This window comes from Pan paniscus, chromosome 1 (genome assembly GCF_029289425.2).
Source record: "Pan paniscus chromosome 1, NHGRI_mPanPan1-v2.0_pri, whole genome shotgun sequence".
In the NCBI taxonomy this organism is placed as follows: domain Eukaryota; kingdom Metazoa; phylum Chordata; class Mammalia; order Primates; family Hominidae; genus Pan; species Pan paniscus.
The window spans coordinates 29,259,908-29,284,802 of NC_073249.2; the positions used below are offsets into that span (position 1 = coordinate 29,259,908).

General features: G+C 39.4%; 3 protein-coding genes and 1 non-coding gene across 5 annotated transcripts in view; 2 read left to right on the forward strand and 2 right to left on the reverse strand.

Moving 5' to 3' along the window:
* The window catches only part of RAB3GAP2 (RAB3 GTPase activating non-catalytic protein subunit 2), a 121,379-nt gene extending 116,185 nt beyond the window's left edge, over positions 1-5,194 (forward strand). For both annotated transcript variants that reach the window (XM_003807179.5, XM_063597029.1), the window contains exons 33-35: positions 460-681; positions 2,104-2,262; positions 2,462-5,194. In XM_003807179.5, coding sequence (XP_003807227.1) covers positions 460-681; positions 2,104-2,262; positions 2,462-2,617 — 537 coding nt within the window. In that variant the 3' untranslated portion in view covers positions 2,618-5,194. The remainder of the gene's footprint in view (positions 1-459; positions 682-2,103; positions 2,263-2,461) is intronic.
* Positions 5,195-5,441: 247 nt separating this feature from the next.
* The window catches only part of IARS2 (isoleucyl-tRNA synthetase 2, mitochondrial), a 53,748-nt gene continuing 34,294 nt past the window's right edge, over positions 5,442-24,895 (reverse strand). The window contains exons 15-23 of the mRNA XM_003807180.5: positions 18,950-19,058; positions 16,572-16,674; positions 15,438-15,563; positions 14,341-14,472; positions 13,191-13,297; positions 11,519-11,664; positions 10,333-10,523; positions 7,817-7,961; positions 5,442-5,987 (exon numbers count right to left, since the gene is read on the reverse strand). Coding sequence (XP_003807228.1) covers positions 5,845-5,987; positions 7,817-7,961; positions 10,333-10,523; positions 11,519-11,664; positions 13,191-13,297; positions 14,341-14,472; positions 15,438-15,563; positions 16,572-16,674; positions 18,950-19,058 — 1,202 coding nt within the window. The 3' untranslated portion in view covers positions 5,442-5,844. The remainder of the gene's footprint in view (positions 5,988-7,816; positions 7,962-10,332; positions 10,524-11,518; positions 11,665-13,190; positions 13,298-14,340; positions 14,473-15,437; positions 15,564-16,571; positions 16,675-18,949; positions 19,059-24,895) is intronic.
* Positions 7,968-9,605, forward strand: LOC117977169 (small ribosomal subunit protein uS8-like). The gene has a single exon (XM_034947165.3). It carries the CDS (start codon positions 9,134-9,136, stop codon positions 9,476-9,478), a length of 345 nt encoding a protein of 114 aa, XP_034803056.1. The 5' UTR covers positions 7,968-9,133; the 3' UTR covers positions 9,479-9,605.
* LOC112438694 (small nucleolar RNA U13) lies at positions 16,217-16,319 on the reverse strand. Its single transcript, XR_003027069.1, has one exon. It is a non-coding gene; the product is annotated as a small nucleolar RNA U13 (small nucleolar RNA).

Genomic DNA, 24,895 nt, shown 5'->3' on the forward strand with positions numbered 1-24,895 from the left:
ACAGAAAACCAAACAGCACATGTTCTCACTCATAGGTGGGAGTTGAACAATGAGAACACTTGGACACAGGGTGGGGAACATCACACACCAGGGCCTGTCATGGGGTGGGGGGAAGGGGGAGGGATAGCATTAGGAGATATACGTAATGTAAATGATGACTTAATGGGTGCAGCACACCAACATGGCACATGTATACATATGTAACAAACCTACACGTTGTGCACATGTACCCTAGAACTTAAAGTATAATAATAAAAAATAATAATAATATTTTAAAAAGACCAATTTCAAAGTATTCTTGAGAGCTAGTTGTTTAAATGATGTGTTCCTTTTTTGATAACTAAACAATTTAATGGAAAAGCCACTATAAGTGACAGAAAAGCTAACAATACTTTGGTTTAGGTATTTTAAAATGAAACAGTAACAATGCATTGCTCTATCTCTTTCTCCATTTTCAAGTTCTTATTGAAAGTTGTCAGTGCAGCTGTCCAGGCCCAACATTCAGCCACAAAGGTCAAAGATCCCACAGAAGAGGCCACACCCACTCCTTTTGGGAAAGACCAAGATTGGCCAGCTCTAGCTGTGGATTTAGCCCATCACCTTCAAGTTAGTGAAGATGTTGTTAGAAGGCATTATGTGGGGGAACTATACAACTATGGAGTTGACCACTTAGGAGAAGAGGTAATCATGACCCTTTGAATGTTAATTGGGCTCAAGTTATAAAATTGATAGTTGGAATAAAGAATCAGTTAAGTTTCCAATGAAGCCTTTTGCTCTTCCTTTTGTTAGAACATCTAGGTATAAAAATAGAACAATAGAATATTTTTTAAAACATAAAATTATAATCAAATAATTCCTACAGTGTGCCAGGCCTGCCCTACGCACAGGGATATAGCAGTAAACAAAACAGACAAGGTTCCTTCATCATGGACTTGATAGTCTGCTGGTAGGAGCAGAAAAGCATGCTAAATTTTGCATTGAATGATAGGTGCTATGAAGAAAATAAAGAGGGCCGGGTGTCGTGGCTCACACGTGTAATCCCAGCACTTTGGAAGGCTCAGGCGGCAGATCACTTGAGCCCAGAAGCTCGAGACCAATCTGGGCAATATAGCGAGACCCCGTCTCTAAAAAGGAAAAAAATATTTATTTTTAAATTGAAAAAAAAAATGAAACAGGATCATATGAATAAACAGGAGCCACTACAGTAGAGTGGTCAGAGAAGGTGACATTTGAACCGAGCCCCCAAGGAGAAGCAGCAGCCAGCTACTCAGAAACTGGGGGAACAGTGCTTGAGACAAGAATTACAAAGGCCCTGAGGTGGGGACTAGAATGACTAGGTCCAGGACTAGAAAGGCCGGTATGGCTGACCAAACATAGTAAGCAAGGAATAAAGAAGTATGGCATGAGGCAGGGAGGCTGGCCTGGGCCATGGCCCTATCCTAGGTCTCGGAGCCCATGGTTATTCTAAGTGTATTCAGAAGCCATTAGAGGGGCTGGGCGTGGTGGCTCACGCCTGTAATCCTAGCACTTTGGGAGGCCAAGGTGGGTGGATCACTTGAGGTCAGGAGTTCAAGACCAGCCTGGGCAACATGGTGAAACCCTGTCTCTACTGAAAATACAAAAAATTAGCTGGGCGTGGTGGCATGTGCCTGTAATCTCAGCTACTTGAGAGGCTGAAGCAGGAGAATCGCTTGAACCCAGGAGGTGGAGGCTGCAGTAAGCTGAGATTGCACCACTGCACTCCAGCTTGGGTGGCAGAGTGAGACTCCATCTCAAAAAACAACAAAAAAAAGCCATTAGAGGGTTTCAAATAGACATGACATGAAACTCCTTTTATTTGCCAAAAGTTTGAAAACAGCACACTGAGTAGCCACATTGAATTGAAAGATTAGGTGATGAGAGAAAAAAAAATTAACCAAGGAACAGAAATTTGGGTTTAAATGCTAAGTTTGATTTGGATTTATCTTTGATTGTATACAATCAAAAGATAAATGGCCACAGTTCAAAAATCAACTAGAATCTCTTCACTGGCAACCCCTTTCCTATAGAATAAACAAATCTGCTCACTCTGACTGTATTATTTCTCCATGTTCCTATCTTCAGGCCATTCTACAGGTTCATGACAAAGAGGTCCTTGCCTCTCAGCTGCTGGTGCTCACGGGGCAAAGGCTGGCTCATGCGCTTCTCCACACCCAGACAAAAGAAGGAATGGAGCTGCTTGCCAGACTTCCACCCACACTGTGTACTTGGCTGAAAGCAATGGTCAGTACAATAGAACGAGATCAGGCAAAAGGTCATTGGATGTTTTCTTGAGTGCCTGGTTAATAACAGTTATGAAGAAAATTTGACAAGTTTAATTCACCTAGTTACAAAGAAAAGCATTTTTATGTAATAACTCTTAAGTCAATAACAATTATTGTTTAGTTGTCTATAATAGGTTATTTTTGTGTCCCATTTGCAGGACCCCCAGGACCTTCAAAACACTGAAGTGCCAATTGCAACAACAGCTAAACTAGTAAATAAAGTAATTGAGCTTTTACCAGAAAAACATGGGCAATATGGTCTAGCCTTACACCTCATTGAAGCTGTGGAAGCCATATCTCTTCCTTCTTTATGACACTTACCTACTGGAAATAGTCTAAAATTATGATTATAACATGAAGTAGTGCATGGTTATTTTACATAGTAAGACCTGGAATTTTATGGGAAAAGTATGCCTTTTTTTTTCCTTTTGTAAAATAAATAAACGTATATACAACTTTTAAAAAGTGCAACCCTGGCTAAATTCCACTCCTTTGGTTAATACTGAAGATAAAATATAAACAAATGTCAACTCTGTTATAATTAATACAGATGTTTTACTGTTTATTTCTAATTCAAACACTTAAGTAGCTTTATTGTTAAACTTTGCTATTTAAAATTGGTTATAATTTAGATTATGTTCTTATAAGATTCTATATTTCCTATCTAAAATGTTGTTGTAATTCAATTTAAATGTGTTCATGTACAGTCTCCATCAGTAGCGTATAGAACACCCCACTCTCCTTTAGTAAATGTTGAGAAAATGCCTTTGTTGTCATGCTCCAAATCCCACACTGGGCTGCCACCTGGGAGTTCTGGATACCGAAAGGTTCCTTTCCCAGAGGTTCTGCTGTTGCCATCAGAGGAGGATGACCGTGCTTGAGGAGGAAGAATGGGTTCAAGATCATCATATTCATCAGAAGGGGACACTAAATAGAACCCTTAACCTGTTGTACTTGCCAAAATTGAGAATCAGAGATGTGTAAAATGCAGCAAATTAATTATAATATAAGTTAAGATTTGCTTTTTGCCAAGTTGCAAAGTTGTGTCCACATCAGGTCACTGTAAAAATGTATTATCTTGTAAAACTTATGTAAAAAAAAAAAAAAGGCAAAGATACTAAAAATTTTAAGTCCGACTTTATTTTTCCTACAAGTGTTTAGAAATGCTTCTGGGATTTGCTAATATTATCTGTCCTTGGGAACAGTATTGAAAAAACTGCTTAGTGGTATTACAGCTTTAGCAAACCTACCTCACAGCTGGGATGAGAGGATAAAATACAACTAATTTTGTACCCTATAGTGCCTAGAGCAGTCCAAGTGCTAAATAAATATTTACTGATTAAAACCAAACTATAGCTACTCGGGAGGCTGGAGGAGGATCGCTTGAGCCCAGGAGTTTGAGGCCATTCTGGGCAATATAGCAAGACCCTGTCTCGAAAAAAAAAAAAGAAAAAACCAAACTAACCAAAACTCTGTAAAAGAGTGCTTTGAGCTCTACAAATACCAAGTATTTATTATGGTATATTTTTAGAATGTAGCCATACAGTGTAATTATGGGTATCTGTCATGGATCACAATTATTATTCATAGTAAGTCATTGTGATACAGAAGTTTATTTCTTCACTTCCCCTTAAGAAGCCAACTATAGTAATCATGCAAAGTTGAGGAGTATGTCCTTCAGGGATATAAAAAGAAAAATCTGTTTTTAGAGCTAAAAGAGCACATCCAAACAAGAATTTAACTGGCTAAAATTTAGTAATTACTGTTAAGTAACTATCAAACTTGAAATCTTACAAGATAAATGGTTAAGATGTCTTGAGTATTTGGGATGGGGGCCTGTGAGTCTGATTGAGACATACATTTTACAGAGTAGCAGCACTGGAAAGGGCTAGTCCAACCTCCCAGCCTCTGCTTGGGTCTCCGCTGCCCCAGCCACACACATCCTAGAATTCTTGTAAACATATCTGGCTCTGTGTTAACAGTCACTTGTTATATGTGTTCTAAGAGATTAGTTCTTCCTGTGATTGTTCCAAGTACGCTGAAAGTAGTAGTATGAACTTAAGGAGGCTAGTCAAAGAAACTTGGAGTTATAGGTATTTTTAAAGAATAAATCCTCAATTCCATCATCACTTGGCGGGGAGGGGGCACTTATTAAGCATTTTAGATAATAAAACTGGTTAAGCTTACTCTGGTAGAACAGACAATCAAATCTGGGGATTGCTGAGAACAATAATAAGCTGAAGTATGGCTCACAGAATCCTAACACAATCATTAAGTCTCTAGTTAGATTTGTTATCCTAAAATTTTTCATAGAATTTTAAAATCGAATTCTGACTTGTACATTACAGGTTCTGTTTAGATGTAGAACTAGAGGGGCCAGGGTAAATGTAGATAAAGAGATGTATAGCACCATGCTTCTTAATGCTTCATACTTTTGCAAACAGAAAAAAAAGTTTTATTATAAAACTTCATCTATGGTCAAAGTAAACACTGTTACATTTAAATTGCTTTTTAAAAACAATTGCGATCTAAAAAGTCAAAAATCTGAAATTTAATAATATGAGACTTACACTGAATATAATGTTCATTTAGAAGTTGCTGTGGTCCACTTCATTTATAAGGAACAAATATTTTTACAGTACACTATAGCAACAGCAAAAGCCCTCTCTCACCCTGATAGGAATGGGTTTGCTGGGTGTCTAGAAGTTAGATTCCTGCTGAATAGAATTAGCCATCCTTAAAAGATTTTAATCCAATACTGAACTGTTTATAAAATGCTTTCTCTGTTGTAATGTACTGTAAGTAGTGAAATTCTGTATATACTGCTATTTTCTGTCTGTTCATTGTTGTGAACTTCTTATGTAATTAGTGAAATAAATTTTCAGCTTTCATGTTGTTTCCTAAACATTCATAAGTATAACTATTAAGAGATTTCTTCCTTTCTTGAGTAACAAATTTGGTGATTATATTCTTTCTAATCCAACCCCAAAAACTAGCTATTCTGAAAAGGTTGATGTTCACTAATGGGAAGAATGAAATGACCCTTCACCTCTTAAGGGAAACAGGCCTCCGCCATTCCCTTTCAAAACTATACTTCTTTTACTTGATACTCAAAACTTCTGCACCAAAATCAGTCAGTATTTTTCCAGAATGCCTTTATTTTCAGTATCATAGAATTTAAATACAGAGTCAAAAGGTTTATAAAATATAAAACATTTTCTGCTTGGCCGTATTTGAAGACAAGCTGAATACATATCTATGTTCTGAATAAGTCCACTATGGATATATATAGGAAGAGATATACATATATCCATCCACAGATACACACACACATATATATTTCTGCATGTATATATACATAATTCTTTCTATAGTTACAGGAAATACTTCTTCTATAATTCTGATTTTGACTCCCATCCTCCACCATTTACTTATCCACTCATTACCTAAATCTTGGCTTTCTTTCCTATATTGTAAATAATCCATCCAAACTTCTAGCCAGTACTGTCAGGAGGGTTCTTGCTCGAGTGAGCTGTTAATACTATTTTCCACTGACAACTTCTGCACATCGAGGACACAGTGTATCTGAAGACTCCGCTGTATACTTCCAACAACGAGGGCATTTTTCTTTCGTAGTCGGCATGACAATTACTTTATAGGAAGACTCTTCACGAATATCACCACCTATAAAAAAATACATGAAGAGTATTTCTGATAGGCATTCAACTTGTAACACTGTTTCTTAATTGGTTTAGCAGAGGCTTCTTTTTCAGTCTTTTGTCCTGCCAGACACTTCCCCGTTTGTCCCATTACATATATAGCCAAGATAATGGGATCATACAACTCAACAACTGAAGGGAGCTGAGGAATTAGAGACCCCGTGACTCTGAGATTAACTGACATCTCCCAAGTCACCGAGTTCTACATCTACTCAGGCAGAGCAGACTTTCTAGCTGTTAAATCTGGGTATAGTTCTGATGAATGACACTGCCTCTCCAGCTACATACTTGACTAAGAATTTTTAAAAGTCAAATTATAGTGACAACTACAGTGTCCTCACTCAAAATATCTCGTGGGACAAAAGGAACCAAAAATATCTCCACAGTTAATACTCTTAGACCTCAGATTGATAAAAATATAAAAGTAAATTATTTTCTAGTCATTGTACAAAGAGTATGTGAACATTACATGGCTGGGCATGGTGGCTCACGCCTGTAATCCCAGCATTTTGGGATGCCGAGGCGGGTGGATCACCTGAGGTCAGGAGTTCAAGACCAGCCTGGCCAACATGGTGAAACCCCATCTCTACTAGAAATACAAAAATTGGCCGGGTGTGGTGGCAGGCGCCTGTAATCCCAGCCACTTGGGAGGCTGAGGCAGGAGAATTGCTTGAATCTGGGAGGCAGAGGTTGCGGTAAACCAAGATTACGCCATTGCACTCCAGCCTGGGTGACAAGCGAAATTCCGTCTGAAAGAAAAAATTACACAAAGTAAATTAAGCCAGAACTTTTACTACACGGTCTATGCTGCCAAGCCGAAATTTGAACTGATGCCTGTAAGTTAGCTTCCCATCTCCTGGTACCCAAAAGCTATGAAAAACACAAGCAGCATAACCTTTGCCAAGATACCTGCTTTTTTTTTTTTTTTTGAGACGGAGTCTTGCTCTGTCGCCCAGGCTGGAGTGCAGTGGTGTGATCTCAGCTCACTGCAAGCTCCGCCTCCGGGGTTCACGCCATTCTCCCACCCCAGCCTCCCCAGCAGATGGGACTACAGGCACACGCCGCCACGCCTGGCTAATTTTTTTTTGTATTTTTAGTAGATTCGGGGTTTCACCGTGTTAGCCAGGATGGTCTCAATCTCCTGACCTCAGGATCCGCCCGCCTCGGCCTCCCAAAATGCTGGGATTACAGGCATGAGCCACCGTGCCCAGCCTATTTTTCTTTATTAATGCAACTCTACCGCTACCAATGAAGATGAACCAGATTGACTTTTAAAATCTTCTATAAAACAAGTATCGACAAAATGCTTGCTTATGAGATACCATTGTTAGAATGAGCTCAATAAAACTTCCTCCTTAACCCCTCGCAGGAATGGCTAAATATTTTAATCCGGGGTATACATAATAGGAAATTTTAGAATCAATACTGGGGAACAGTGGGCAGGACTGGGCCAGTACTGGGGTACTAAGTATCAAAGCAGGGGGACACAAAAGAGAAATGGGAGCAAGTCAGCCTAACATAAACTTCATATACAGTGACCATTATTTATTCAAAGGACAGAAAGAAAATCTCTCTCCCTCTTCTGTCCCTAGCCCTCAGTTCCCAAGATCATCAGGTAAGATAGTTTTAAGAGCGGGCTTAGAAACTTGGCAATTGTTTGTATTATTTCCATAGAAAGATGTATTCCAAGTATATATCTACCTTTAGAATAAACCCAGTCCACTGGAAAGTTGGAGATGACCTATAATTATTCAATTCTCCAGATGTTACTTGTTACTTTCACCTCCTTCTTACCTTCTAAGTTGATGAGGAATTTCCCTTTAAGCTCGATTACATCTGCAGTCATCTCTCGTGGTTCCTGAGCCAGTAAAGTTGACTCAGAAGCCATCATTAATTCATTCAACTGAGAGGTGCTGGAAGTCTCTTCAGACTGCAGCATCTGGAAGGAAGCATGTGAAAGTTACAGTTTATGTTAAATTTGTACCATAAACTGAGGTTATAAAAAGAAACACTATAAAATCTCACGTTTAGAGAGGAACCTTCTGGTATACCATTGCATCCTGAGCAAACATCACTAAATGTATCAATCCTAATTAGCATAAAAGGTTTTAACTAAATATTTCCATCAACAGTATTTATTGAGAATGCCAGGCACTTCACTTTGCTAGATCCTAAGATGTCTCTTATTTCTAATTGTCACATACATACACACACAAAAAACCTATATGGTGTTTATTATCCTCACTTTACAAATGAAGAAACAAGCAAAGAGAGGTTAACTTGCCCAAGATTCTCAACCCATAAGTGGTGGAACTGCAGGTCAAGCCCAGGTCTGTCAGCCTCAAAGCCTTTTTTTTTTTTTTTTTTTTCATGTATCATTGGGTGAGGGGCTAAAATACTATCTCAACAGGTACCTGCTTTTAGTAATGTATACTGATAGTGGCAATCTGAACAATACGCAGAACACTTATGAAGTAGACTGAATTTGTCTGATGAGCACATTTTTCTCTGTAATTTTGATCTTCAAAGTGAGTTTGTAAGCTAACCAACATAGACATTCCTTTAAAAATTAAAGCCCATGAGAAATAAGACACTCAAAGAGATTAATTTGGTTTTAACAAGTTTATGCAATTAGTAATGGATAGAACCAGGACTCCATCTTACAGCTACTTGGTATGATTCCTAAGAAAAATACATTCATGTTTTTGAAAATCCCAAAGTATTTTTTCCAATAAAATTGATCCAAACAAGCTGTTCTTCTTTTCAGTTCATTACTTAGAAAGACTGAAGTCAAAGGAAACACAGTATGTAGGAAAAAAGGCCAGGACTAGGCTGTGTTACCCTGGCTAGGTCACAGCTTCAGCAGTCCTCACTTCCTCACTTGTAAAATGAACAGCTTCCCAAGTTTTAAATTTTAAAATGGGAACATCTCATCTATTATACCTACTAGCTATTTCAAGCTCAAATCTTAATCATGCTAATTACATCATTAAAAATTTAAATTGAGCTTACCATACAAAATAAGATGGATGTCTTTTAGAAAACTGACACCAATAAAACTTTTAAAAAATAGCTCTTCCACCGTCTTTCTGCACCGCCACAGTGGTGCGCATGAATGTCCTGGCTGATGCTCTCAAGAGCATCAACAATGCCAAAAAGAGAGGCAAAAGCCAGGTGCTTATTAGGCCGTGCTCCAAAGTCATCGTCCGGTTTCTCACCGTGATGATGAAGCATGGTTACATTGGCAAATTTGAAATCACTGATGATCACAGAGCTGGGAAAATTGTTGTGAACCTCACAGGCAGGCTAAACAAGTGTGGAGAGATCAGCCCCAGATTTGATGTGCAACGCAAAGATCTAGAAAAATGGCAAAATAATCTGCTTCCATCCCGCCAGTTTGGTTTCATTGTACTGACAACCTCAGCTGGCATCATGGACCATGAAGAAGCAAGATGAAAACACACAGGAGGGAAAACCCTGGGATTCTTTTTCTAGGGATGTAATACATATATTTACAAATAAAATGCCTCGTGGAAAAAAAATTATATTCATTGCCAATTCTCTTCTTAAGCATTTAGACTGGAGAAAAATCACATCATTATGTTAAGCTATAAGCCAATCTGGCCAATCAACCCCTAAAAATCCCAAGCATAAAACTCTGATGGCCCTTCTAGAAATAAAAATAGGATAAATGCTTTGAAATATATGTGGTAACTTGCTGGAGAAAATGAATTTTCTCCAGATTTCACAAAATAAAAATGGAAACTCTTTTTGGGTTTGTTTTGAATCTGGTCCAGATGGATGAAATTCTCAGGAAACCTGACCCTTAATACAAAACTCCCATTTTTGATACATTCAAAGACGATTGCGATCAATTTATATGTCCCCTGTCTTCTAAATAGTCCTGAGGCCTTTTGTTTGAAACAGAACTTTATCTATTCCTTCCCTATCCCTACACAGTAACATGTACGTGTTACATGCACAGAACATGTTTTACAAGACATAGAAAAGAATATGGTGAAATAGGAAACAAAGAATCAGTGATGATATCAGGATTAGAAGACGGAAACCCTAATTTCTAAATTAATTTTTTTAGACACTTTTTTTTAAATGTGCATGACTTTGCTTAATTTATTAAAAGATATTTAAAAGTGAAAAAGTATGTGAAAAGGAACATAATAGAATAATTGCATAGTAAAGTTACACATAACCCAATGTTATTTGATTAATTTAGACACATTTTAAAAGCAAATTTCAGGCAAAACTCTATGATACTAACACCATTTCAAAAGGTACGTATTGCTGCATACCTCTATTATCTCAAAAAGCAGTCCAGGTTCTATCACAATGATAACCTTGTACTCAGCTGCATTTTTGCCAGGGATGCTTCTGAGAAATGAGTCTCGCATTGCACACGCACTCTCCACAGCTTCTTCCAACCCGGGCTTTTTCCAGATAGAACTAGTACTAATCCACCCAGTACGGAAAACACTCTTGGGCTCTTCAGAAGAACAAAAATAGTAAACTGCTTTATAAACATCCTAAACTGTATATGAAGCTCTAACCATTAAATAGTTACCATTAATGGGAAATAAGAATTGTTATTTATGGTAATCAAGTGATGAAATATTATGGATCCATCCTAATTATTTACAAAACATTTATATCAGCATTGGAAAATCTTTGTTACATTTAAACAAAAGAGAAAATATATAATAAGATCTCAAAGAAAAAAAGGATGCTTAGAAAAAAATATATAGAAATATCCCAATATTAACAGCTATCAGTAGTAACATTATAAGTGACTTCCCCCTCTTCCTACACTTCTATAGTTTCTAATTTTTATAAACTTAATACAATCAGAAGAAAACAACTAACATAAAACTCACTAAAAGCACTATATTTTGTTTTAATACAACCTAAAATATATTTCAGAACATTTTTTTTGAGAGTCTTGCTCTGTCACCCAGGCCGAAGTACAGTAGCATGATCTTGGCTCACTGCAACTTCCACCTCCCGAGTTCAAGCAATTCTCCTGCCTTAGCCTCCCAAGTAGCTGGGACTACAGGCACCCGCCACCACCATGCCCCGCTAATTTTTATATTTTTAGTAGAGATGGGGTTTCGCCATGTTGGCCTGGCTAATTTTGAACTCCTGACCTCAAGTGATCTGCCCACCTCAGCCTCCCAAAGTGCTGGGATTACAGGTGTGAGCCACCATGCCAGCCATTTCAGAACAGTTATAAAGGTATTTAAGAAAAAAGGTGATTTCTCGACACTGTCAAGCTGCTAATACATTTCAGAAAGCACAGAATTCTGAAATTTACCCTACTCCTCTACAAATAGGTGCAGAAACAAATACATGACCAAGACACACTGTGTCACACAGCAGTCACCGTAAATGGATAAGTGCCCCTTTTATGAAGCAGATAAAAGTAGAAGTTGCACCTTGATCAGGGATATTTCTCATTAAGAGAATAAATGAAGTATTCCTTACCTTTAATATAAGGTATGTGCTGGAACACCTCTTCAGCCAGGTGAGGAAGAATGGGAGCAAAAGAACGAACCATTACATCCAAAATTTCAACTAATGCAGTCTGACAAGAGCGTCGTTTGGGGTCATTTTCCTTTTCACAATAGAGCCTGAACAAGAACAACTTATTCAGCAGTTGACAATACTTTATACATTATGGTCACCTAGATGGGACCTGCCTCAGGTTGAGTTTATTCCTAGTGGCTAATCCTATGGCTCTAATCATCTTCTACTTAAAGAATACAATACACTCTCCTACAATTTTACTCCGTCCAGGTGTACCCACCTCCTTGAAAGCACTCATGGCTACGCTATCTCATTCTGTTTTTCAGGTGGATGACAACTAGAGTCTAGACTGCTGTATTAAAGGACTATGAATAAGTTAGTTGATGGTATTTAACATGTGGCTCCCACCCACTACGATGCTATTAGTGTTTTAAGGGAAGGAGTAGGAGTTATAATCCCTATGTGCAAGGTCCTTGGGGTGCTGACAGGCTGAGGATAACGCCTCAGACTGGACTCATTACCATAAAGGTAGGACCGTCACCTGCACACTGGAGCAACAGATGAAGACTTGGCATCAAGCCCTCTTCTACAAGGATACTGCTAATATTATACACTGTTACCATATAATTGCACATAAATATCTCTCTCTTCCCCTCAGGATTTGAGAACTCCTGAGAACAAGCATTATGTTCATCGTCTGATATTAGTAGTGATGATTTTTTGAACACTTTATCAAGCACAGCTTTAAGCACATTATTGCTTTTCCTTCTCAATCACGAGGTAAGTATTATTATACCCATTTTACAGATGAAGAAACAGATTACAGAATAAGCTGCCCCAAATCAGAAAGCTAGTAAGCGGGAGAGCAAACCTTTATACTCAGACTTGACTCCGGAACCCAATCTTTTTTTTTTTTTTTTTTTTTTTTTGAGACAGAGTATTGCTCTGTCGCCCAGGCTGAAGTGCAGTGGCACGATCTCAGCTCACTGCAAGCTCCGCCTCCCAGGTTCACGCCATTCTCCTGCCTCAGCCTCCCGAGTAGCTGGAACTACAGGCACCCGCCACCACGCCCAGCTAATTTTTTGTATTTTTAGTAGAGACGGGGTTTCACTGTGTTAGCCAGGATGGTCTCGATCTCCTGACCTCATGATCCACCCACCTCGGCCTCCCAAAGTGCTGGGATTACAGGCGTGAGCCACCGCGCCCGGCCCGGAACCCAATCTTAATAAATGCACAACACTGCCCATCTTGCTCATCACTGTATCCCTGACGGTTGCCAAACACAAGTAGACACTCAAAAAATACTTGTTGAGGTTTTGTTGTTGTTGTTTTTTGAGACGAGATCTTGCTCTGTCGCCCAGGCTGGAGTGCAGCAGCACAATCTCCGCTCATTGCAACCTCTGCCTCCCAAGTTCAAGCGATTCTCATGCCTCAGTCTCCTGAGTGACTCAGATTACAGGCATGTACCACCATGCCCGGCTAATTTTTGTATTTTGTATTTTGCCATACTGGTCTCAAACTCCTGGCCTCACGTCATCCACCCGCCTCGGCCTCCCAAAGTGCTGGGATTACAGGCGTGAGTCACCACACCTGGCCATTGTTAAGCATTTTAATATTTAGTCATACATACCTATCTTTGATTATACTGAAATAAAAGTTAGAGAGCTCTCTGGTATAAAACGTCCGTAACAGCCGAACAACTTTTCCAAAATCATATTGCTTGTATAATTCGGTAATCTAGGGAACAAAGCCAAAATAAATTTGGAAGCTGAGACAGGCAAATGAAAATGTAAGTCATCACAAGCAAAATATGCTCCTTTCAAAAATATGTTTCAATGAGACAAATACAAAACAGGCAATATGCAAGAACTCCTGGGAATCTTCCAAATGTCATTTCTGGATAACACATTTGACTACACTCAGAAAATACTATTTTACTCTGAGAACTACGAAAGGACATTAATTAAGGAAAGAATGAGATTGTAAATAACAAAATCACACCATTTTAACAACAGCAAACAGTGGACGTTACCAACAATTCATTAGTGTTCCTTCGTTTATGCCTCATTTATTTTTGATTTGGGCAAAATTGGTATGTACACCTCTGACTTAAGGATACACTAATGCAAACACATTTCCAATTATGAGAAAACACAATTTTTTTTTTTTAACACAGGGTCTCACTCTGTCAACCAGGCTGGAGTGCAGTGGCACAATCACAGCTCACTGCAGCCTCAAAACCATGGGCTCAAGCGATTCTCCTGCCTCAGCCTCCCAAGGAGCTGGGACTACATGCATTGGCTAACACGCCCGGCTAATTTTTAAAATTTTTCTAGAGATAGGTTCCTGCTCTGTTGCCCAGGCTGGTCTTGAACACCTGGCCTCAAGCAATCCTCCCACCTCGGCCTCCCAAAGTGGTAGGATTTATAGGTGTGAGTTTCCACGCCCAGCCACAAAACAGAAATTATTTAAGTCTATATGAAAATGAGTAAGTATCTTATGAGACAAATAGGATAGTCCATTTTGGTTATTTCTGTACTTTATTATGAGGAGCACGTGTGCAGATAAAGTATAACTCCACTTTATTCCTTCTTGTTAGAAAAATAGAACTAATCATGAGAGAAAAATCTGGTCCGAGGGGAAGTCTGGACATATTTCTCTTCAAGAGTGCTATAGTTACTATTTCCAGCAAGGTCTGTTCCACTCAGATAAAACTAAAATTTTAACCTACAATAGTGCTGATATTTCTAGTTTCCAAAAGTTTATTAATTTACATTTACCTTGTTTGCCAAATCCTGCAGTAAGTGTAGCATGTACTGGTCTATGACATACATATCGTTAACAGGGATGGAATCTGTTTCTGGGTTGAAATCAGCCACATTTCCCAAAAGAAAGCGAAGTGTATTCCTAAGCTATTCATAGGAAGAAAAAATATGCAGTTAAAAAAATCTAATGGTGCCTTCAATTTTCACTGAAAAGTTATTTTATTACTAACTCTTGTCATTTTCTTAGTGGGGTATTTTTATTATCATTCCAAGTAAGACTACAAATGTAAAAAAAATAAAAAACAAAAAGTACACAACAAACTCTTATTCCAATAGCCCAGTTATAGGAACAACCACTGGATTTTACGCCTAATGACTGAATTTTCATTATATTTCTTTATTACGTTGGGGCAAATCACCTTTCAGTAGCCCAGTTTATTCATGTGTGTGGGTCAGAATAATGTTATTTCACTTGCTTCACAATGAAATAAAGATACATGGAAAAATGTGAAAGGTTATTGAGTACATAAAAGTATACAAAATTAATATAATCTATACTATGCTATATTACATTTTATATATTAATAAAATATAAAGGATATTATATACAAATTATATAAAATTACTGGTATTACTACCAATGTTTTGAAACAAATAAATTTACACAGGAGTTTTTTGGTTTTTTTGAGACAAGGTCTTGCTCTGTCGCCAGGCTGGAGTCCAGTGGCACGATCTCGGCTCACTGCAACCTCCGCCTCCTGGGTTCAAGTGATTCTCCTGCCTCAGCCTCCCGAGTAGCTGGGACTACAGGCGCATGCCACCATGCCCAGCTAATTTTTATATTTTTAGTAGAGACGGGGTTTCACTATGTTGGCCAGGCTAGTCTCAAACTCCTGACCTCGTGATCCACCTGCCTCTGCCTCCAAAAGTGCTGGGATTACAGGCATGAGCCACCATGCCTGGCCAACACAGGAGATTCTTAAAATCTCACAATAAATGAAGAACTCGTTTTCATTCAGTTTTTTTCAGTTCCAAACAAAATGTGTCTCATTTTTTAAAACAATGATTTGACAAACTTGTCCTTTAGAAATAGGAAGAATAATAGTTCTAACCTTGCTAATATCATCTCTGGCAGCATTGAGCACGGATGGGCCAATTGCAACTTCGGTGAAGACATTGGAATCAGCTACCCACCAGCGAAGGACATCAGCACCATACGGAGGCTCTTTGCTTTGATCCTTTTCATTGAGAAAAAAATATATAAACACAATGGCTTTCAATTCCAATTAGCCAAACATATGTTTTAGGTAAAGCTCCTATTCAGATATTTTTGAGCACAATGTAAGTACAAACTATACTAGCACTGTAATGAAATGCGGGCTAACAATCTCAAATTAGACTGTTATCTAAAAACAAAACTGGAAAAAGAAAGAGCGTGCTCTGCAATCTTGTTCAATGCACAAATGCTCATACCTAATCTCTTCCCTGGTCATGTCTGTTTCCTCTATTACAGCTGGCGGTTAGACACACAGCAGTGCCAGGGAGGTCTCTATAATAAGGGAGGGGAAGAGGAAGGACTGCTTTTCCTTTCACTATTTCCTAGCAACTCTGTACACAAAACAATGAATGGTTACAGGATGTTAGGCGGGCAATAAAAAGCTACAGGAGTTAAAAAATAGAAAAAAACAGACAAATGATTTAATTCACAAAAGCAGCTCCAAAACCCCCCCCCAAATTATCAGCAACCTCAGATTTGATGTACATTTAGGACCTGCTTTAAAGTGTATAATTTTCAACAATATAATAATGAAATGCGCATTTTGAAGTTGCAATCTCATTTTTCATCATTTCCATTTAACTACACAATTACACTTTACACATTTTTTTTTCACTTCAGACAGCAATGTGCCAACACTGTAACAAGGTTAGAGGGAGGCACACCTCACACAATAGTGCGAAAACCCAATCATCACGCTTACGAATCACAAAAGGATCTACACATTTTAAAGGCTCTCAGACAATTAAAAAAGAAACAGCGTGGTTTGGGACCTAACTGGAGAGTCAGGCCTGAAATAAGTTAAAAGGACCACAATCCCAGCCTCTGCCTTCTTCATTACAATCATGTGTTATTTGAGAGTATAAAAGATAGTTTTTATTTTTACATTGAAGTAACTATATTAAGGGCTTTGGCTGCCAATTTAAGATCCTTAAAACGAAAATAAAATACATTTTAGAGAATCACCTACTTGTCCTCCATTAACGACAACATCAGGATGAATGACATTCCCAAGAGACTTGGACATCTTTTCTCCCTTTTCTCCAAGGGTAAATCCATGAACAATCACTGTCCTAAAGGGACAAATCAGCTATTTTAATGATAAACACAATTATAATTATCTTTTTGAAGATTAGGTAGAGCTTAAAAAGAGTATCTAAGTTTGACACAAAAATATGATTTTTCTTGACTGATTATGAATAAAACCTTTTCTTTTCTTTTCTTTTTTTTTTTTTGAGATGGAGTCTCACTCTTGTTGCCCAGGCTGCAGTGCAGTGGCATGATGTCGGCTCACTGCAACCTCCGCCTTCCAGGTTCAAGGGATTCTCCTACCTACGCCTGACCTCAGGGGATCCACCTAACTCGGCCTCCCAAAGTGCTGGAATTACAGGTATGAGCCACCCCGCCCGGCCGAAACCTTTCCTTAAAAGTCAAATTCGGCTGGGTGCAGTGGCTCACGCCTGTAATCCCAACACTCTGGGAGGCCAAGGCAGGCAGATCACTTGAGGCCAGAAGCTCGAGGCCAGCCTGGCCAACATGGTGAAACCCTGTCTCCACTAAAAATACAAAAATTAGCCGGGTATAGTGGCGTGTGCCAGTAGTCCCAGATACTTGGGAGGCTGAGGCATGAGAATCACTTGAACCCAGGAGGCGGAGATTGCAGTGAGCTGAGATCGTCCCACTGCACTCCAGCCTGGGCGACAGAGTAAGACTCCATCTCAAACAAAAAAAGTCATTCTTAGCTCATGTATCACAATAGTCAAACAGTTAACTCTCGACTTACACAAAGGAAAACTTTAGATATTTGCATCACTAAACAGATTATTTTCTGAGCTTCTGCTATGTACTGATTTTATCATTAAAACTAACCAGGTTAGAAAGAGCAAACTACAGAGACAGCAAGGAGATCAGTGGTTGCCAGGGGCCCTGGGGTGGGAGTGGAGATTAGCCACAAATAGGCATAAGAAAACTTTTTAGTGTGTTGGAAATGTTATAAAACCTATTGTGGTGATAGCGGAAAAACTATATAATTCACTAAAAAACAAAAATTTTTTTTTAATGAAAAAATAAAACCAGGAAAAAGTATGTCTTAAAAAGAGCAGATTATCATCTCAAAATTATTTTCAAAAGACAATTTGAAAAAAATAGGATCTGCCCTTTTACTGGTCTTTAAAACACATGTTAAGAAACAAAAACATGTAAAAGGGCCAGGAATGGGGGCTCACGCCTGTAATCCCAGCACTTTGGGAGGCTCAGGAGGGTGAATCCCTTGAGAGCAGGAGTTTGAGACCAGCCTCGCCAACATGGTGAAACCCCGTCTCTATTAAAAGTACAAAAATCAGCCGGGCATGGTGGCATGCGCCGTAATTCCAGCTACTTGAGAGGCTGAGGCAGGAGAATCGCTTGAACCCGGGAGGCAGAGGCTGCAGTGAGTCAAGATCACGCCACTGCACTCCAGCCTAGGCAATAGAGCAAGACTCCATCTCAAAAAAAAAGAAACATGTAAAATGTTCTGGGATGGGTTTTTATCCTAAGAGAGCCACAATCTTATGCTAAGCTATTTAGGAATCTTTCTGATTAGTACTTTCACCCACACGTTTGAAAAAGTAATTATGTGTACTAAATGAGAATACCTAATTTAATAAAATTCATGAAAGCAATGTTTCAGTTCACTAGCCACTGTGGATATTACAAATATAAAGGACATCTGCACTCAGGCTGTCTTCTCTCAACCTTGAATATCCTTCCCTACATTCCTCCTAGTCAAGTTTTACCATAGATCAAGATCTAGTTCTAGGCCAGGCATGGTGGCTCACGCCTATAATCCTACCACTTTGGGAGGCCAAGGCAGGAGGACTGCTTCAGGCCAGGAGTTTGGGACCAGCATGGGCAATGGGAGGAGAACGCATCTCTAAAAAAAATTAAAAATTAGCCAGGTGTGGTGGTGCATGTTTGTAGTCCCAGCTACTCAGGAGGCTGAAGCAGGAGGATTGCTTGAGCCAAGGGGACGGAGGCTGCAGCAAGCTCTGACCACACCATTGCACTCCAGCCTGGGTGACTGAATGAGATCCTTTCTCAAAAAAAAAAAAAAAACAACAAAAAAGAACTACATAAGTTCCCCCAACTACTCCAGTCAATGCTGACTTTTTCTTCAAAGAGTTATGATCTGCATCACACTCACAAGACACCTTGGTGTTGTCTCCTTTTTCCTTTCTCTTTTTTTACTTCAAATTCTTACAGGACACTGTAAGCAATCAAGAGTGGTGCCTTATCATCTCTGTAGTACTCAGCATAGTGCGTCACACACTGGCAGGTACTCAGCAGGTTGGTTCAGGCATAAATACTTACTTATAAGGTGCTCTCTTCCTTGCTGCCACACTTGTTAATAAGGATGACTGAAACCAACCCCCGAGCTGGTCTTTTCCTTCCAAGTACAAATCTGCTCTTTGGTCAGGACCTCAAAATTAAGTATTAAAAGAAAAAAAACCCAGAAATTTAAGTTAATTAAAATAGAAAAAGAAGATACTTATTAATAACAATTAGTGGGGAGGAAGGGAAGTAACTACAATAGAGAAAACTGACAGATGCCACCTTAACCAAGAAAGTGACCAAAGTTACACATCACCAGTAGTAATGGGACAGAGATGTATCACGTGACTTCTGAAATGATGTACTGAAATAAACACAGTATCCTTTCTGTGATATTCCTACCTAAAATGCATAACGTGGATCTAATCATGACAATGCATCCCACAAACTCAGAGAGACCATCTACAAAACAAACCTGTACTGCATGAATGTCAAGCAATGTCATGAAATGTCATGAAAGACACAGAACAAGAACTAGAGAGACATGACAGTTAAATGTGACATGTGATCTCAGATTAGATCTTGGGTCCTTTTTTTTTTTTCCTCTTTCCACCTAGGAATAAGTTCTATAGACAGTTAACAGTATGGAATCAATGTTAATTCCCTAATTTTGATATCTGTGTTGGTTATGTTAAGAGACTATCCATGTTTCGGGGAAATATATACTAAAATATTGAGATAAAAGATGCATCTTTTCCTCTACATATATATACATAGGATATATAAAGCAAATGTAGCAAAATGTTAATGTTAATGTTGGGAAATCTAGATGAAGAGCATGCTGTAATTCTTTATAATACTTTATGACTTTTCAAAATAAAAGGGTTTTCAAAAGAAAGTAACATGAGGTCGTTGATAAAGATTACATCTATATTTTAAATCTAAACTCACAACTCTCAAAGCCCCCATAATCCCTTTTATTTGTAAAATTATGATTTGTCCTTATGTCCTAAGACTGAAGATTTAGTGTTGTAATCTTCATGTAAGAAAGATCAACTGAGTGGAGGTGGGGAAACAAAATTTAAATAACTGAATCAAACCAGTTCAATTGCACCAATATTACTGAGCACTTGTTATATAGCAGGCATTGTGTTAGACCCTGGGGAAATCTGGACTCTGCCTTCTTGGAGCTGACACCTAGTAGGGTAGATTTTATGTTAAGCAAGAAATAACTGTGATGGGGCCGGGTGTAGTGTCTCATGCCTGTAATCCCAGCCCTTTGGGAGGTGGAGGCTGGCAAATCCTGAGGTCAGGAGTTCGAGACCAGCTTGACCAACATGGCGAAACCCCATCTCTAAAAACACGAAAATTATCTGGGCACGGTGGCGGGCACCTGTAATCCCAGCTACTTGGGAGGCTGAAGCAGGAGAATCACTTGAACCCAGGAGGTGGAGGTTACAGTGAGCAGAGATTGTGCCACTGCACTCTAGCCTGGGCGACAGAGTAAGAATCTGTCTCAAAAAAAAAAAGAAAAGAAATAACTATGATGGGTGTTACCAAGGGGAAAATAAAGAGTTTAATCTAGTCTGTGCAACCAGGAAAGTCTGAGATAATGTAAGAAGGTAAATGCATATGCAGTGAAAACAAATCTTTAGCTAGACTAAGAAAATAGAAAAGAAGATCCAAATAAACAAAATCAGAAATGAAAAAGGAGACATGGGGCTGGGCGCGGTGGCTCACGCCTGTAATCCCAGAACTTTGGGAGGCAGAGGCGGGTGGATCACGAGGTCAGGAGTTCAAGACCAGCCTGGCCAAGATGGTGAAACCCCATCTCTACTAAAAACGCAAACATTAGCCAGGCATGGTGGCGGGCACCTGTAACCCCAGCTACTTGGGAGGAAGGAGGCAGAGAACTGCTTGAACCTGGGAGGTGGAGTTTGCAGTGAGATGAGATCAGGCCACTGCACTCCAGTCTGGGCAACAGAGCAAGACTCCATCTCAAAAAAAAAAAAAGAGAGAGAGAGAAAGGTGACATACAACAGACAACAGAGAAATACAAAGGATCATCACAGACTACTATAAACAAATGTACACTAACACATAGGAAAACCTGGAGGAAATGGATAAACCCCTGGACACACACAACCTACCAAGATTAAACCGGGAAGAAATAGAACAGTAAGGAGTAACCGGACGGAATAAGTAACAAAAAATCTCCCAACAAAGAAAAGTCTAGGACCAGATGGCTTTACTGCTGAATTCTACCAAATATATAAAGAACAATAATTCTGCTCAAACTACTCCAGAGCATCGAAGAGGAGGAAACTCTTCTTAAATCACTGTACAAAGCCAGCATTACCCTGATACCAAAACCAGGCAAAGACACAACAAAAAAGAAAACTACAGGCCAGTATCTCTGTTGAACAAAGACACAAAAATCCTCAACAGGCCACTTGTGGTAGCTCATGCCTGTAATACCAACACTTTGGGAGGCCAAGGCAGGTGGATCATGAGGTCAGGAGATCGAGACCATCCTGGCTAACATGGTGAAACCCGTCTCTACTAAAAATACAAAAAATCAGCCAGGCGTGGTGGTGGATGCCTGTAGTCGCAGCTACTTGGGAGGCTGAGGCAGAAGAATTGCTTGAACCTAGGAGGCGGGGGTTGCAGTGAGCCGAGATCGTGCCATTGCACTCCAGCCTAGGCAACAGAGTGAGACTCCATCTCAAAAAAAAAAAAAAAAAAAAAATCAACGTGGCCAGGCATCGTGGCTCATGCCTGTAATCCCAGCACTTTGGGAGGCTGAGCAGCGCTGATCCCTTGAGGTCAGGAGTTCGAGACCAGCCTGGCCAACATGGTGAAACCCCCATCTCTATTAAAAATATAAAAATTGCTGGGCAGAGTGGCTCACGCCTGTAATCCCAGAACTTTGGGAGGCTTAGGCGGACAGATCGCCTGAGGTGGGGAGTTCGATTCCAGCCTGACCAACATGGAGAAACCCCGTCTCTACTAAAAATACAAAATTAGCTGGGCGTGATGGCACATGCCTGAAGTCACAGCTACTTGGGAAGCTGAGGCAGGAGAATCGCTTGAACCCGGGAGGTAGAGGTTGCAATGAGCCCAGGTCACGCCATTGCACTCCAGCCTGGGCAATAAGAGTGAAACTCTGTCTCAAAAAAATAAATAAATAAATAAAAATTAACCGGGTGTGGTGGCACATGACTATAATCCCAGTTACTCTGGAGGCTCAGGCAGGAGAATCACTAGAACTCGGGAGGCGGAGGTTGCAGTGAGCCGAGACTGTGCCACTTCACTACAGCAAGACTCTGTCTCAAATAAATAAATAAATAAATAAAGATTCAATGCAATTCCATGCAAAATACCAATGATATTCTTCACAGAAACAGAAAAATTCATATGGAAAATTCATAAGGCAACACAAAAGCCTCCCAAATAGTCAAAGCAATACTGAGCAAAAAGCACAAAGCTGGAGGCATCACACTGCCCAACTTCAAAATATACTGCAAAGTTACAGTAAAAACGCATGGTGTTGGTATAAAAACAGACACTTAGACCAATGGGACAGAATAGAGAACCCAGAAATAAATCTACCAGTTTATTGCCAACTGATTTCCAACAAAGGCACCAGGAACATACAGTGGGAAAAGGACACCCTCTTTAAGAAATGGTGCTGGAAAAACTGGCTATCCACGTGCAGAAGAATGAAAATAAACCCCTACCCCATCCCGGCTAACATGGTGAAACCTCGTCTCTACTAAAAATACAAAAAATTAGCCAGGCGTGGTGGTGGGTGCCTGTAGTCCCAGCTACTCGGGAGGCTGAGGCAGGAGAATGGTGTGAACCCAGGAGGCGGAGCTTGCAGTGAGCCAAGATCGTGCCACTGCACTCCAGCCTGGGCGACAGAGCGAGACTCTGTCTCAAAAAAAGAAAGAAAGAAAATAGACCCCTACCTCTCACCATATACAAAAATCAACTCAAAAGAGAGACTTAAATCTAAGGCCCCCAACTATGAAACTACTAGAGGAAAACACAGGAGAAATCCTCCAGGACATCGGTCTAGGCAAAAATATTATGGCTAAGACTTCAAAAGCACAAGTAAAGGAGCAAAAATAGACAAATGGAACTATATTAAGAAAAAGCTGCAGCACACAAAGGAAACAACACAGTGAAGAGACAACCTGTAGAATGGAAGAAAATCTTTGCAAACTATTTGTCTGACAAGAAACTGATATTCAGATTATAAAGGAATTCAAATAAAGAAACAGCAAAAACAAGAAACAACAAAAAAAATCTCATTACATAGTGGGCAAAGGGTCTGAACAGACATTTCTCAAAGGATGTCATATGAATGGACAACAGGTATATGAAAAAATGTTCAACATCACTAATCATCAGGGAAGTGCAAATCAAAACCACAGTGATATATCATCTTACCCCAGTTAGCCCAGAATGGCTATTATCAAAAAGAAAGTAACAAATGATGGCAAGGATGTGGAGAGAATGGAACTATTATACACTGTTGGTGGGAATGTAAATTAGTACAGACATTATAAAAAACATTATGGAGGTTTCTTTTCAAAAAACTAAAAACAGAACTACCATATGAGCCAGCAATCCCACTACTAGATATTTATGCAAAGGAAATAAAATCAGCGTATCCACAGGATACCTGCACTACTCACAATAGCCAAGATATGGAACCAGTCTAACTATCCATCAAAGATGAATGGATTAAAAAAATGTGATAAATATACACAATGGAATACTATTCAGCCATAAAAACGAATGAAATTCTGTCATCAGCAGCAACATGGATGGAACTGGAGGTCATGATGGTAAATGAAATAAGTCAAGCATAGAAAGACAAATACTCCATATTTTCACTCATATGTGGGAGCTAAAAAAGTTGATCTTATGGAGGTAGAAAGTAGAATGACAGTTACCAGACGCTGGGAAGGGTGAGAGGGAGGGATGAAGAGAGTTTGGTTAATGAGGATAGAAAAGGAGTTACATATACGGGATAAATTCTAGTGTTTAATACAGTAGGGTAAATATAGTAACCATTTATTGCATATTTCAAAATAACTAGAAGAGAAGACATAAAATGTTCCCACCACAAAGAAATGGTCAATGTTTGGGATGATAGATATCTTAAATACCCTCATTTGATCATTACATATTAAATGCACCTATCAAAACACTACACGTACTCAATAATATGTACAATTATTATGAATTAATTTAAAATTTTTCTGTTGCAGTGAAAAATATTTGGTTAAGAATATCACACTCTGGACGGGTGCGGTGGCTCACATCTGTAATCCTAGCACTTTGGGAGCTGAGGCAGATGGATTACTTGAGGCCAGGAGTTTGAGACCAGCCTGGCCAACACGGTGAAACCCCTTCTCTACTAAAAACACAAAAATTAGCTGGGCATGGTGGCACATGCCTGTAATCCCAGCTACTCAGGAGGCAGAGGCAGGAGAGTCACTTGAACTCAAGAGGCGGAGGCTGCAGTGAGCTGAGATCGCACCACTGCACTCCATCCTGGGCAACAGAGTGAGACACTGTCTCAAAAAAAAAAAAAAATCACACTCTAGAAATATTATGACTAAACTCTATCAGATAGATTTTAATGCCAGTTTTCATGGATTTTAACCCACTTGACAGCGCCAAATATAACGTGCACTTAACTGCACTGTAAAACCATTTCAGAAATTGAAAAGCAACAATGGTTGTAGCATTAATTCTCACAAAGCCTAAAGCAGTGAATACACTTTGAAATACACTATACCTCACTGTTTCACAATTGGCATACTCTTTTCTGAAATTCAGAATGCTGCCCAAAATGTGCCAGCAGGAAACCCTTCTTCCTACTACCTTAAGTAGTGGTATTGACCTGCATTTTCAATACATAGTCATGCATTGCTTAATAGAGATATGCTCTGAGAAATGTGTCCTTAG

Bases quoted from the DNA above. Each gene is read 5' to 3' on its own strand.
- LOC117977169 (XM_034947165.3), top strand. From the start codon at position 9,134: ATGAATGTCCTGGCTGATGCTCTCAAGAGCATCAACAATGCCAAAAAG.